Source organism: Lolium perenne, chromosome 2 (genome assembly GCF_019359855.2).
Source record: "Lolium perenne isolate Kyuss_39 chromosome 2, Kyuss_2.0, whole genome shotgun sequence".
Lineage (NCBI taxonomy): Eukaryota > Viridiplantae > Streptophyta > Magnoliopsida > Poales > Poaceae > Lolium > Lolium perenne.
In genome coordinates this window covers 329,248,359-329,264,049 of record NC_067245.2, presented here as the reverse complement: position 1 = coordinate 329,264,049, position 15,691 = coordinate 329,248,359, and the positions used below count along the sequence as shown (strand labels likewise).

Below are 15,691 nucleotides of genomic sequence, written 5' to 3'. Positions count from 1 at the left end.
AAGTATATATATATTGTACTATATATGTTTGTGTGTGTCTAGGTATTTCTTTCTAGTATTACTTAAATATCTTGGCAAAGTTCCATAAAGCGAATGATCTACTAGCTCCGTTTCCAAATTAAGTGTCACTGAATACTGATGTATCTAGACCTATTTCAGCGTGTAGATAGATCCATATCAGCACAAAGTTGTGACAATTTATTTTGGGACGGAGGAAATTACAAATATCCCGATTTATGATTCTGGTGTAAAACAAAGTCTACCGTGGATGCCACAAAATGGAAATTCTAGACATGTTTACAGTGGACTGTCCTCGAATCAATAACCATTATTTTTTGGGTAATAACCCCGGGGTATAGATACATGCATGAAAGATGCAGCCAAGCACGCACGGGCGTATGTCTCGTCTAGGACCGGGAAAGGCATAACTAGACGACTTCGGGTCTACTACGGCTGGCGCTCGCGTTTTATTGGATCGTCCACGCGCCATTGCGTGCATATGCATAGAGGTGTGCCTGTGCGTTGACTGACTGCTACAATTTCCGGCACATCCCATGCATGGGACGTGGATGGCGCCGATGGACGCCGAGCGAAACATGCAGACCCACCGGCCGCATGCCTGCATGCGTAGTAGGAGCTTTGCGTGCTAAATCGCGTGGCACTAATGAGCTAGACCCCCGTCGAAGCTGGGAGCGATCGATCGACAGCTATACCGACACGATCGACAAGCTTTGCTGCAACATTTTGAGCCGTACTACTGTACTTACTTCTCGGCTCCTCGCGCGTCCTCTCACTGTTTAGGCGCAGCCATGCATATGACACCGATTTCGGAATTTCTGGGTCGCATGTCTCCTGTCATTGAAATTGGAGATTATTGAATCTCAGGTCTCAATCTGTACGTATTGGGAATGTTACGTTGATTTCTACTCCCTCCGTTCTCTTTTAATTGACTCAAAATTAGTATAAATTTGTACTAAATCTGAGTCAATTAAAAAAGAACGGAGGGAAGGTTATATCCCGCATATGGTGTATCTCCTCTTCCTCAAGTTTGCCCCACGCCCCCTTGCATCTATTTTCACTAAGAAGAAAATTTGGGAGCAACATTTAAGGTGAAAACATTAGAAAAATCAAATATATTAATTTTTTAACCTTCGTTTTTTTATGTCTACCATGTGTTTGCAATGTTTCGTGTGTAAAAGGAATATGTAAATATGTTGTGGACTAAGCATAAAAGGTATAATTCGATGATATACAAAAAAAAACATTTTTTTGAAGCAGCAAAATTGTTGGTTTTTCTTCATAAAAGTCGCAAAACATGTCCTCTCTCCATAAAATCTTACAAATACACATTGATGACAGATATTTGCATGCCTATTTTTTTCATAAAAAATACAACAAAAATGTCATATGTTTGAACCAGGCCCATATGCTCTCGAGTCTTTTTTCTGTCGTCTTGCTTCTCAATCCTTCCTCTATCCTTCTCCTTCGACAATATCCACCAATTCTTTTCCATGCTGCCTCCTTCGTCTGATAGCTCCATCCTACCGCTTTCTTCCTCATTATGTCGTCATGAGAGACTTGCCATGGCATCACAGCTCCCCAAGCGTCTTACAATAAGCCCAATGTGCTGTTTATTACTGATGTAGCATGATCATTGACATTGACCTATGTAGTCGCCATCGGCTCACCCAACCGGTGTCGAGGACTCGAGGTCAGACCCTCTTTCCTTCCCAGCCCTCTCCGCTTTCTCAGCCTCCTTCCTTTCCGGGCATGAGCAATGGTGGCATACATAACTAGTTGCTCCATGTAAAAAAGTTACCAGAAGCATCATGTTGAATTTTATCTTTCCAATGGAAGCTACAACTTTAGTAAGAAAAAAGAGAGGAGCGACCCCACAAATATGACACTATGTATCTCTTTCTCTCTCCAAAAAGCATGGTTTTAAGGCTTAAGATCCCACTTCCTGAAGAGGAGGCTGCCTCCTCATCCGAACCTACTTTGGACCACCCGAACCTAGCTAAAAGGTGTGAGGCAACACCTCTAGAGCAGTGCATTGGGCATGCCCTCAACAACCTCTGACTCCTGCGGAGATGCACTATTGTTCTAGGGTGTGAATATATATATGCTCCATTTTTTATCCAATTTCTTTTCTTCAAAATGTTAAAAAACTCTAGATATTTTCGCATGTATGTCTCAATGTTGTATGTTCGCACATAATGTTTTGCTGAAAACCGACCTTTTTGTGCCACGTGTAAAAAGAAAAAATGTATCAGGGGCTCTTAGTGTAGCACAAATTTTTGTCTCTTATATAGGCTGGTAAAAAGTCTATTTTTTCGAAACAACTTTGTCAGCAAGTAGGATGTGGTGATATAAACGAGACACTTTGTTCAAAATGCATCTCAAATAAATTGAGCATATCCACATCGGAGCCAAAATGATGTGTCCCTTACTCCTCTTTGTTTCTTCCCTCCTTCCTCTAGTCCCACTCATCTCATGTGAAGGCAATCAACTGTTTGATCCATATATTTTCTTTCAAGATCTTCCAATTATATCCTATATAAGGGTCCGACGTGGGTGTTATTTGTTAGATATTAAACCCTCGAAATATTCCCTACAAAACACAATATTAATCGCACTGGGTCGAGACGTGGAGCAGTAAGGGCATGTCAAATGGGTGACGTCAATCTTCTCTCAGGGTTGGCATGTGAAATTTAATTTTCATTGAGTTGGAGGAGAGAAAGACCAACAAAGAGAAGCCTGGCTTCTCTTACCTATGAGATCATTTTTAGAAAATAAAGAAAGACTATTTTCTCTATTGTTTACAACAAAGGGGCGTACTCAAGGAAGACAATGGAGCGTGGCCATAAGATACGTACGTAGGGTACGATTGATATACGGGTCAAGTCGAGATGTAGGTAGCCAGTACAACCTATCTACTGAGCACGGCAGGTGATTGCATTGAGTAGACTCGTTGAACAATCATACTAGTACATACATGTCGAGATCCAATCCAATACCAGCACACGGAAGGTGCCCATGCATTGTACGATCATGCAGCAGGAAGGGCAAGACCGGCATTCCATGCAAAAGCTAGCGCACCTCCTAGTTGAGCAGCAAGAGGAGGGCCCCATGGCCGGAGATCACGTGACGGCTAGCTTCCGTGCAGCACGCAGCACTAATCATCACCGTCCACGACAAACCCAGAACCCAAGAAACGCTACAGCACCCACCAGCTCAGCTCAGTCGATCATAATGCTACCAACACACCCAGAATAACTTCTGCTAATCGATCGATCTCCTGCCCAACAATTGCCCTATCTACATCCTGGTCCCTCGAGATCGTCGTTTCCATCGATCGACTGGGATCCAAATCTTTGCAAAAAGTTGACATCTTCCATGCATGCATGCATGCATCACTGAGTAGATCAGCCAACTGGCGACTGGCTTGGATCAATGGACGGATCACGACCGCCTGGAGGAGTCGCCGCTCCGGCCGTGGTGGTGGTCGGAGGCGACGAGCGCGTGGATGGCGCCGGAGAGGCCGTTGACAGCGGCGACGAGGCCTGCGAAGCCCTGGCGCCGCACCTCGTTGCGCTCCGCCTCGAGGCGCAGCCGCCGCTCCTCCAGCTCCAGCACCTCCCGGTGCCGCCGCTCCCGCTTGTCCTCGCACGCAACCAGCGTCCGCGCCAGCACCGTCGCGCTCCGCACCACGCTCGACCCCAGCCGCTCCACGCGCCGCCTCCGCTTCGCCTCCGGCTCGTCCCGGCTGCCCTCCGACCCGCCGCCGTCCGAGCCGGACATCGACGAGTCCGACATGTCATCCTCAGCTACGTACACATCAAAGAACAAGACCATGATCAGTTGATCGCCACAGCTACATTAGCTTTTTTTTGAAGTAAAGCTAAATTAGCTTCTTGACACATAGGAATGCATATGATCACTACATTACAAAAGGATTAGACCAAAACATACTTGCATGCATGGCGAAGAAGAAATCCAAAACCAAAGCCCACACCATATCTACAAACCAAAACAAGGAAAGGTGCTTTCTTTCAGCATGCTTGCGCCAAGGTTTCAGGCTTTTGCCAAATGGATCCCAGCCAGGCTTTTAAAAGTGTGATACTTGCAAGGGATTGCATTTGCATGCTTTCTTTTGTTTCTTTACAAGATGCATGCAGGCTTGCAGAGCAAAGCTGGTACTAGTATCATCAGGCCTAGGTTGTATAGACCAGAGAGACACAGTGCAATACAATACTCCTGTATAGTTACGTGTCATATTTTTTGTTTGCGTCTAAAAGCCTGAACTTGAAGATATTTGGATTCCTCTCCAGCTTTGCTCCTCATGCATGGACTGCATGCAGCTTTACGACCGGGCATCCACCCAGCATTATTACCGTGCCACAGGGCCGTGAGGGATACCCAGCGGTAAAAAGGTTAAAAAGCGAACGCACACCACAAGCGCATGAGGTGAATAATTAAGCCAACTCGACGCGCAAAGTAGAGTAGAGTATCCGCCCGCCCAATCATAACGTGTGGGCCCGCGTGTCAGTTGACGAATAGTAGGTTAATGCATGCATTGTTTAGCTAGACGAGTAATCAGTAACGGATGCGGAGATTAAGTTAGGAACGGGCTGGCGCGCGGCGCCACGAGCATTACCGGAAACGGACGTCGCCGACGGCAGCGACACGGGCGGTGGGAGCTGCAGGAGCGGCGGCGCGTGATGCTGAGGGTGATGCTGCGAACGATGCTGCTGCTGCTGCTGCGCGAGGAGGGGCTGAGGTTGAGGCTTCGGCGGCGATGGCGGTGGCGGCGGCGGTGGTGGTGGTGGAGGTGGTGTAGGAAGAGGAGGCGGCGGCAGGGCGAGCATGGGCGGGGTGGTGGCACTGGGCGCGATCGCGTTGCCGCCGCGACGGGCCGCGCGGCGGGAGAGGACGTCGACGAGCGCGTCGTAGACCTCGGGGGCGAGGTTGGTGGGGAGGTTGCGCTCCTTGCGGTCGTGCCGCTCCATGGTCCAGTAGGACGGGAGCTGCTGGTGCTGGTGCTGCGGCGGAGGCGCGACGCCGGCGCCGGGCGCGTCAGGGAGGGCGGCGTGGGGAGCGGGGGCGGTGGAGGCGGCGCGGCGGGTCTCGTGGTCGCGGACCTTCTTGTAGTCGCGGAGGAGGTTGTCCCACTTGTCGTTGCACTGGTTCTGGCTGCGGAGGCAGCCGTTGATCCAGCAGTAGTTCTCGACCCACTTCCAGCGCTGCTCGGCGGAGCGCGGCGTGAGGGGCGAGGAGGAGGCCGAGGACCCGCCGGACATGGCGCCGCCCGCGCGGCGGTCGTCGTCGAGGCGCTTGGCGGTGATGAGGACGAGCGTCTCGTGGAGCGTCCAGTTGCCCTTGCGGTAGTCCCTGGGCGCGGAGGCCGGGGACGGGGGCGGCGCGGCGGGCGGGTAGGCGTGCGCGAGGGCGACGGGTGGCGGCGGGGTGGAGAGGTGCAGGTGGTGCGGGTGCGGGTGGTGCGCGCGCAGGAGGCCCAAGGGAGAGGCCGCCGCCGAGGAGGACGGCGACGGGTCCGACGACGCCGACATGGCTGGCTGGCTGGCTGGACACAGAGCTAGCAGGAGGACGAAGCTAGGCTAAGCCAGGGTGTGACTGTGGCTGGGTTGGGGCATCGGGACGCGGTGGGTGCGAAGTGCGTTGAGTTGCGCCGGTATTTACATGGGGCACGGCGTTTGGTGCGTGCGGTACGGTACGGGGTTCTCCTCCCTCTCGTTTCCCACACACTTGTTGAGCGTTTCTTCCATGGTTTTGGGTGGCGTTAATCGTGGTGCTGGTACCGTACGCAGGATAACAGGGGCGTTTTGTGTGGGCGAGTAGTGTACTGGGTGTGGGAGAAGGGTGGCAGGGTGTGGCATGTGAGCATCTGAGTGGGGGCTGGCCTGGGCTGGGCGCCGCGCCGCGCATCGCCTCATCCCTCATGTGGAGAGATCAGTGCCGTGCCAGAGCCGTAGTAGCCAGGCTTGACTCGCAGCATGCTCGCTCCTGGTCTTGACTCGTATCTCCGTTTTTTTTTTGTTGTGGCTCTCATACAGACTGTCGTACCACACCATCTAACATCGGCTCCTTCAATATTTAGCGCATCTCCGGCGGCTCGATTGAGAACAGACACATAATTGGAATTTGTTAGTTGTTATTCGAGCTCAATCAAATTTTACACCATTCGATTTGCGTCGTGATTTGTGCTAGTAATGAGTTGTAACTTAAGTTGCAACTAAATTTTGAGTCGACTGAAAAATAGCCACACCCCATAAAATATCCATTTAGATTAGGCGCGAATATAAAATCAGCCGGCTAGCTAATCTTGTCTGTTTGGGTTGGAGCAATGGTTGAAGGGGCGCTCGGGGTGATGTCCATGACAGCGATGTTGTCGTCCATCGCATGCTAGGTCTTGGTGTCGGCTGAATTCAAGTGTGAGTGGCGGGAGAGGAATGGCCTATGTTCCACTAGCGGGCTGGCCCAACGGGTAGAAGAGGAGGACGCACACGAGCGCGGTTGTTGTCTGCGGGGATACATTCCCATCCCCAAATTTGAATTTGAATGGGTCGCCTCGGATAGCTCGGTCCATTTATGCCAGTCAGTTGGGTAGGGGTTTACTTGTCCTCATGTTTGTACAAGTCAAAAAACCATTTTTATCGGGCCTCTAGAGATGTCCTTATGTAATTCTCTGTTAAAAGTTTTGCTAAATTTCAGTTGACTATGGTTTTCTCAAGTCCCAAGAAAACTGTTTAGAGAAAAATATAGCTCAAATTCAATTGTACTTTTCTGAAAAATGAAACTTTGTGGAAGTAAAATGCAACTAGGATGGGTTATATTTTTTTCTAAACTGTTTACAAAAGTAAAAGTATTATAATCCTTCGGAGCCACAACCTCTCGCAACCTCCGCCTCACCGTTTCGACGCGTGTCTCATGGACCCCACCATTAGACGCATCTTATTCCTTCATCTTATCCTCTCCCGAGTCTTCGCCGCCAACCCACCTCCATTCCCTTCTGCGTGACCAGCATGCTCCACCGTCATCCGTACAAACGGTGCCGACAACTCCTCCACCTCCGTTGTTCCTCAACTACTTGTGCTGCAAGCTCCACCATGGCTAGATCCCTCCCCTACCTCGTGCGCTCTTCCCGAATACTTTCGGCACCGGTGGTGTAGCTGATGGCTGTAAAATACGCCATTTTTTCTCGCTTTTAAACCTTTAGCTAAGTCAAGAAATTGACTAAGTTTACCTCTCACTTGCTACTAATGACTAACTAATGTAAAGATGTGCAATCTTTTCTATTTTTAAATAGTGTGCAGGAAATCATGTTGTAATGAAAAATGTACCTGCAATTACTGAAGAAAATCACGTCAAGAGTACGGAAAAGTTGACAATGCTCGAAGATGCGGTCCAGGGACTATAACGGGCATCAGTACGGGCAAGCCCCGCCCGTACTAGGTGCCGCAACCTTCCCGAGGTTAAACCCTATAAGTTATGTAAAGGACTCGATGCCAAAAAGAGCCGCCATCCATCAGATCCATCTACACCACAATGAAGGAGATCCACCACCATAGTTTAGCCATTCCATGCCCAGTCTCCTCCATAGCTATAGCTATCACCATTATAATAGAGACCTCCTTGAGAATTGGCGACCATTGTAAGAATATTGTGATTTCAATTCAAGTATTTGCCACAATGATTTCTATCTTTACTATTGATCTTGATATTACGTGTGAGTAGTCCTCACGGGTTGTGGGTTGGGGTGAATCCTCGCAGTGTTTATGTGCATCTTATCTTATTATATTTGTAAGGGTTGAATAGGAGTTTTGCAATCTTGTATCCTTGTCTCTTTGCCTCGTTTCGATGATCTGCAAGTACCCATATCATTCGGATCGATCAAGGGAAGAGGTGGGATGAGTGGAGAACGGCGTGCTACCACGAAACCTTTGTCACAGAAAGCGGAAAGTAACGGTACATGTTTATTAATTCATTCGGGATCATGGCACACTCATCCAGCTTAATGCTTTGGTTTGTATTCATATGCTTAATAACTATTGTTGCTCGCGGCTGTGAGGACAGTGGTTGAACCAAGAGGCTCTTGTCACCTCTGGCTTGAGGGGCAAGAGTATTTACGGATGTGTTGCTGATACGTCCATTTTGCATCACTATTTTATATCATAATTTACTGTTATTCATTGATATATTTCATATTTGGAGGTGATACTTATGTTATTTCATCTATTTTGCATGTTTCATGATTATTGGAGAATCGCTCATCGGAGTCAGGATTCTGCTGGAAAAAGCACCGTCAGAATGCAATATTTCGGAAGATCAACAACTGACGGCAATTACACTTAAGATCTTATTTTTCCAGAAGACGAAGCCAGCCAAAAGGAGGGACCGAGGAGGGCCGCCATGGGCCCCCCATAGGCCGGCGCGGGCCCTACCCTGGCTGCGCCGCCTTGTGGGGAGGGGGCCCACAGCCCCCTTCGGCCGCCTCTCCTTCGCGTACTTCTTCGTCCCGAAAACCTAAGCTCCAGAGGATAATCGCGAAGAGACACAGCCACCTCTGCGGAGCGGAAAACACCAGAGAGAGAAGAGCTCTCCGGCAGGCTGAAATCCGCCGGGGAAATTCCCTCCCGGAGGGGGAAATCGACGCCATCGTCACCGTCATCGAGCTGGACATCATTGGGATCATCATCACCATCATCTCCATCATCATCACCACTGCACCTCGTCACCGCTGTAACATCTAGGGTTGAATCTTGATTGTTTGGTAGGGGAAACTCACCTGGTATTGATTACTCCTTGTTATTGATGCTATTGAGTGAAACCATTGAACCAAGGTTTATGTTCAGATTGTTATTCATCATCATATCACCTCTGATCATGTTCCATATGATGTCTCGTGAGTAGTTCGTTTAGTTCTTGAGGACATGGGTGAAGTCTAAATGTTAGTAGTGAATTATGTTGGGTAATATTCAATGTTATGATATTTAAGTTGTGGTGTTATTCTTCTAGTGGTATCATGTGAACGTCGACTACATGATACTTAACCTTTATGGGCCTAGGGGAATACATCTTGTATTCGTTTGCTAATTGTGGGGTTGCCGGAGTGACAGAAACCTGAACCCCCGTTGGTATATCGATGCAGGAGGGATAGCAGGATCTCAGAGTTTAAGGCTGTGGTTAGATTTATCTTAATTACTTTCTTGTATTTGCGGATGCTTGCAAGGGGTATAATCACAAGTATGTATTAGTCCTATGAAGGGCGGTGCATTAGCATAGGTTGACCCACACAACACTTATCAAAACAATGAAGATTAATCAGCTATATGAAGCGAAATCACTAGACTAAATTCCCGTGTGTCCTCAAGAACGTTTGGTCATTATAAGTAAACAAACCGGCTTATCCTTTGTGCTAAAAAGTATTGGGCCACTCGCTGCAATTATTGCTCTCGCATTTTACTTACTTGTAATTTATTCATCTGCTATATTAAAACCCCCTGAATACTTGTCTGTGAGAATCCTTCATCGAAACTGCTTGTCAACACCTTCTGCTCCTCGTTGGGTTCGACACTCTTATTTATCGAAAGTACTACGATACACCCCCTATACTTGTGGGTCATCAAGACTATTTTCTGGCGCCGTTGCCGGGGAGTGAAGCGCTATTGGTAAGTGGAATTGGTAAGGGAAACCTTTCTTTGTACGTGCTGATTTTATTTACTTTCTTTGCTATAATTCATTATGGAGAGATCTTCTCTTGAATTCCTATTTGAAAAATCTACTACTACTGCAAAGGTAGTGGATGAGGCGCCAGGTGAGAAAGAGGTTCCATACAAAATACCTATGAAAATTATTGAACGTGTTGTGGATAACCGCTATGAAGGGGATGGCACTGTCCATCCTGGAGATCATTTACTGTTTTTACATGAATTATGCGGGTTATTCAAATGTGCAGGTATTGCTATGGATGAAGTTAGGAAGAAACTATTCTCTATATCGCTGTCTGGTAAAGCGGCGCATTGGTATAAATTGCTGAAGAATAGGGATTCTCTTGATTGGGAGGACATTGTGCCTTTATTTTATTCTAAATTCTATCCTCCAAGTGAAATTCACAAAGATCGGAACCGCATATATAATTTCTGGCCTCATGATGGAGAGAGTATTGCCCAAGCATGGGGGAGATTGAAGTCTTTAATGCTCAAATGCCCCATTCATGAGCTTCCTGGTAATATTATCATTGATAATTTCTATGCAAGACTTTCTTTTCAAGATAAGACCTTACTGGATACTTCTTGTTCTGGATCATTTACACGCAATAAATAAGAGTTTAAAACGGACCTTCTTGATCGGATCCGGGAGAATACTGAAGGATGGGAGAACGACAAAGATAGAGAGTCAGGTATAAACTATGATTATAAATGCATTGAAGTTTTTATAGAGACTGATAAATTTCGTAATATGAGTGCTACTTATGGTCTTGATTCTCAAGTCGTTGCAAACTTTTATAAAGCTTTTGCCTCTCACTTTGAATTGCCTAGGAAGAATTTTGATAAGTATCATGAACCGTACAAAGATAAAACTGATTCATCTATAAATGAATGTGTTGTAATTGAACCTGTTGATCATATTCTTCCTGAAGCTTATATTGAAAAAACTCCTTTCCCTGCTAAAATGAAGGAGTATTCTGTTATAACTAGTGCGGTTAATAAAAGTGCAAAAAAACCTATAGAACCTGAAGAACAAATAAAGGTTGAACCTGCTGTTGCAATAGTTAAAGATCTTGTGACTGAAAATGTAGAAGATGGTCATATTATTTTCTGTGAAGATGCTTCTAATATTGTTTCGCATCATAATAAGTCTAGGAAAGTCAGTGTTCCTATGCTCTCTGTTAGAATTGGTGATCATTGTTATTATGGCTTATGCGACATTGGTGCAAGTATTAGTGCCATTCCTTATGAGCTTTATACGGAGATCATGCATGAAATTGCTTCTTGTGAACTTGAAGATATTGATGTGGTTATTCGGCTAGCTAATAGAGAAACTATCTCTCCTATTGGTATCGTTCGAGATGTGGAAGTTCTATGTGGTAAGATTAAATATCCTGCTGACTTTTTAGTACTTGGTTCTGCTGCTAGTAAGTCTTGTCCTATTATTTTTGGTAGACCTTTCCTAAATACTTGTGGAGCTGTTATAGATTGCAAGAAGGAAAAAATTGTGACTAAATTTGCTGGTGAATCTTATGAGTTTAATTTCTCTAAATTTGCTAAAACTCCTTATAAAGCTGATTTGCCTAATAATGATTTTAGAGTTGAACAGTGTGCGTCTATTGCTCTTGCTCCTAATAATCCTTTGCAGCAACATTTGGAGGATAGTGAGAGTGAAGTCTTTAGGGAAGAAAGGAATGAGCTTGATGAAATTTTCCTTCGTCAACCTATTCTTAAACATGACTTGCCGGTTGAAGATTTAGATACAACACCACCACCAAAGGAAGATCCTGTTTTTGATTTAAAACCGTTGCCTGATAATCTTAAGTATGCTCATATTGATGATAAGAAAATATATCCTGTTATTATTAGTTCTAAGCTTTCAGATTTTGAGGAAGAAAGGTTATTGGAAATATTGAAGAAACAACGAGGAGCTATTGGCTACACTCTCGATGACTTGAAGGGTATTTCTCCCTCTATTTGCCAACATGCTATCAACATGGAAGATGATGCAAAGCCTGTTGTTGAACATCAGCGTCGTCTAATTCCTAAGATGAAGGATGTGGTACGGAATGAGGTATTAAAACTTCTTGAAGCTGGTATTATATATCCTATTGCTGATAGTAGATGGGTTAGTCATGTGCATTGTGTTCCTAAGAAAGGAGGAATGACTATTGTGCCTAATGATAATGATGAGCTCATCCCTCAAAGAGTAGTTGTAGGGCATAGAATGTGCATTGATTATCGAAAAGTTAATAAGGTTACTAAGAAAGATCATTACCCTTTACCCTTTATTGATCAAATGTTAGAAAGGTTGTCTAAAAATACTCATTTTTGCTTTCTTGATGGTTATTCTGGGTTTTCACAAATTGCTGTTAAAACTAAAGATCAAGAGAAAACCACTTTCACTTGTCCCTATGGAACTTATGCTTATAGGCGTATGCCTTTTGGTTTATGTAATGCTCCTGCTACTTTTCAAAGGTGCATGTCTGCTATTTTTCATGGCTTTTGCGAGAATATTGTAGAGGTATTCATGGATGATTTTTCTGTCTATGGGAATTCTTTTGATAATTGCTTGCAAAACCTTGATAAAGTTTTGCAGAGATGTGAAGAAACTAACGTTGTTCTTAATAGGGAGAAATGCCACTTTATGGTTAATGAAGGAATTGTATTGGGACATAAAATTTCCGAGAGAGGAATTGAAGTTGATAGAGCTAAAGTTGAAGCAATTAAGAAGATGCCCTATCCTAGGGATGTTAAAGGTATTCGTGGTGTTTTTGGTCATGCTGGGTTTTATAGGAGATTTATTAAAAATTTCTCCAAGATTTCAAAACCTCTTACTAATCTTCTTCAAAAAGATGTACCTTCTTTTTTTGATGATGATTGTAAGGAAGCTTTTGAAACTCTAAAGAAAGCCTTAACAACTGCTCCTGTAGTTGAACCTCCTGATTTACCTTTTGAAATTATGTGTGATGCTAGTGATTTTGCTGTAGGCGCTGTTCTTGGACAGCGAGTAGATAAAAAATTGAATGCTATTCATTATGCTAGCAAAACTCTTGATGCTGCTCAAAGAAATTATGCTACAACTGAAAAGGAATTATTAGCTGTAGTCTTTGCTTGTGACAAGTTTAGATCTTATATCGTTGATTCAAAAGTTACGATTCATACTGATCATGCTGCAATTAGGTACCTTATGGAAAAGAAAGATGCTAAGCCAAGGCTTATTAGATGGGTGCTTCTTTTGCAAGAATTTGATTTACATATTATAGATAGGAAAGGTGCTGATAATCCTGTTGCTGATAATTTATCTAGATTGGAAAATATTGCTTATGATCCTGTTCCTGTTAATTATAGTTTTCCAAATGAACAATTGGCTGTAATAAAGGTGAGCTCGCGAGATAGCCCTTGATACGCTGATTATGCTAACTTTATTGTTTCCAAGTACTTGCCTCCAACCTTTTCAGCTCAGCAAAGGAGGAAATTATTTTTGAAGGAGATATGCCCTAGAGGCAATAATAAAGTGGTTATTATTTATATCTTTATGTTTATGATAAATGTTTGTATATCATGCTATAATTGTATTAACCGAAACATTAGTACATGTGTGATATGTAGACAACAAGAAGTCCCTAGTATGCCTCTTACACTAGCTTGTTGATTAATGGATGATTAGTTTCATAATCATGAACATTGGATGTTATTAATAACAAGGTTATATCATTATATGAATGATGTAATGGACACACCCAATTAAGCGTAGCATAAGATCTCGTCATTAAGTTATTTGCTATAAGCTTTTCGATACATAGTTACCTAGTCCTTATAACCATGAGATCATGTAAATCACTTATACCGGAAAGGTACTTTGATTACACCAAACGCCACTGCGTAAATGGGTGGTTATAAAGGTGGGATTAAGTATCCGGAAAGTATGAGTTGAGGCATATGGATCAATAGTGGGATTTGTCCATCCCGATGACGGATAGATATACTCTGGGCCCTCTCGGTGGAATGTCGTCTAATGTCTTGCAAGCATATGAATGAGTTCATAAGAGACCACATACCACGGTACGAGTAAAGAGTACTTGTCAGGAGACGAGGTTGAACAAGGTATAGAGTGATACCGAAGATCAAACCTCGGACAAGTAAAATATCGCGTGACAAAGGGAATTGGTATCGTATGTGAATGGTTCATTCGATCATTGAAGTCATCGTTGAATATGTGGGAGCCATTATGGATCTCCAGATCCTGCTATTGGTTATTGGTCGGAGTGAGTACTCAACCATGTCCGCATAGTTCGCGAACCGTAGGGTGACACACTTAAGGTTTGATGTTGAAATGGTAGAACTTGAATATGGAATGGAGTTCGAATATTTGTTCGAAGTCCCGGATAAGATCCCGGACATCACGAGGAGTTCCGGAATGGTCCGGAGAATAAGATTCATATATAGAAAGTCATATTCCAAGTTTGGAAATGATCCGGTGCATTTATGGCAGGTTCTAGAAGGTTCTAGAAAAGTCCGGAAGAAATCACCATGGAAAGTAGAGTCCCGGAGGGATTCCACCTTGCATGGCCAGCCAACCCTAAAGGGGAGGAGTCCAAGGTGGACTCCCCTAGGGTGGCCGGCCAACCCACCTCAAGGAAAGGTGGGAGTCCCACCTTGGGTAGGACTCCCTCCTTGAGTAGGTTTCCCACATATGGGAGGTTTTAGTGTTGGGGTCTTATTCGAAGACTTGGACTAGAACTCTTGGGGCTTCCACCTATATAATGAGGAGGAGAGGGAGGGGGGCAGCCACTCTTTGGCTCAGCCTTGGCCGCACCCCTTAGAGGGCCGGCGCCCAACCCCCCTCTCTCCCCAAACCCTAGCGGTCTCTCTCCTCCACCACATCCCGCACGCTTAAGCGAAGCTCCGCCGGATTTCTCCACCACCACCGACACCATGCCGTCGTGCTGTCGGATTCAAGAGGAGCTACTACTTCCGCTGCCCGCTGGAACGGGGAGGTGGACGTCGTCTTCATCAACAACCGAACGTGTGACCGAGTACGGAGGTGCTGCCCGTTCGTGGCGCCGGAAGCGATCGTGATCAAGATCTTCTACGCGCTTTTGCAAGCGGCAAGTGACATGGGCATACCCTTCGGGTACCCATTATTACTATACCTGGTTCGGCTCGGCCCAATATGGAGACAACCCGAAGAAGTAGTCGACTAGGACTCTTGTAAAACCCTAGGCTGGTTGCATATATAAAGCCAGCCAGGACACCCGAAGTAGGGAGGGAGGACAACAGATAGACAGAATAGAGACAACATAGATCCGCCTATGGCGACACCCTGTAAACATACATATGATCATATACTAGATTGCTAGCAGCACGTAGGGATCCTCCACCGAGGGGACCCGAAGCTGGGTACGTCGTGTGCCTAATCTCGTCCCCAGAATCTCCATCGTCGCTCTCCCGAAACCCTAGTCTACAATACGTAGGCATTGCCGAGGTATTCCCTCGTCAATTGGCGCCGTCTGTGGGAATTTGCGACGACTGGATTTTGTCATCTGGGCGGGATCCATCAGATTTATCGTCAACATCATCGGCAAGATCGAAGTCAAGAAAAAGAAGTCATCGTTATCAGTTATGTCGAGATCGCGACTGCGTGGAAGAATCCGTCGAGTTCATCGCCAACATCCTTCAAGTTCATCTTCGATAGAGTCAATTTCGTCGATATCAAGCAGCAATTTCATCGTAAATCCAGAAAATTTCGACGTTTTGACAACAACGGCACACTTCATCGGCTGTGTCCACTTCATCGACTCCATCTGCCGGATGACCTACTTCTACACCGACTTCGTCGCATCCAATAATAGAGCTAAGTATTTCCTTTTCAAAGTTGATTATCGTTTATTTTCGTCGCACTCGAACAATCGAAAGCTGCACCATTACATTGTTACCATAAAAATATACTTGATTATTCG

At 45.3% G+C, this 15,691-nt stretch overlaps 1 protein-coding gene across 1 annotated transcript; it reads right to left on the bottom strand.

Annotated features, from left to right (window-relative positions):
* Nucleotides 1-2,912: 2,912 nt before the first annotated feature.
* LOC127337229 (uncharacterized) lies at nt 2,913-5,801 on the bottom strand. The gene is made up of 2 exons (XM_051364190.2): nt 4,658-5,801; nt 2,913-3,827 (listed from the first exon to the last, which is right to left on the bottom strand). Exons 1-2 carry the CDS (start codon nt 5,568-5,570, stop codon nt 3,463-3,465), a joined length of 1,278 nt encoding a protein of 425 aa, XP_051220150.1. The 5' UTR covers nt 5,571-5,801; the 3' UTR covers nt 2,913-3,462.
* Between the last annotated feature and the right edge of the window lie 9,890 nt (nt 5,802-15,691).

What these genes read in the sequence shown, in the direction of transcription:
- LOC127337229 (XM_051364190.2), bottom strand. Translation starts at nt 5,570, where the DNA reads ATGTCGGCGTCGTCGGACCCGTCGCCGTCCTCCTCGGCGGCGGCCTCT. An exon ending in GTCGGCGACGTCCGTTTCCG is followed by an intron (nt 3,828 to 4,657) that starts GTAATGCTCGTG and finishes ATGTGTACGTAG; the next exon opens with CTGAGGATGACATGTCGGAC.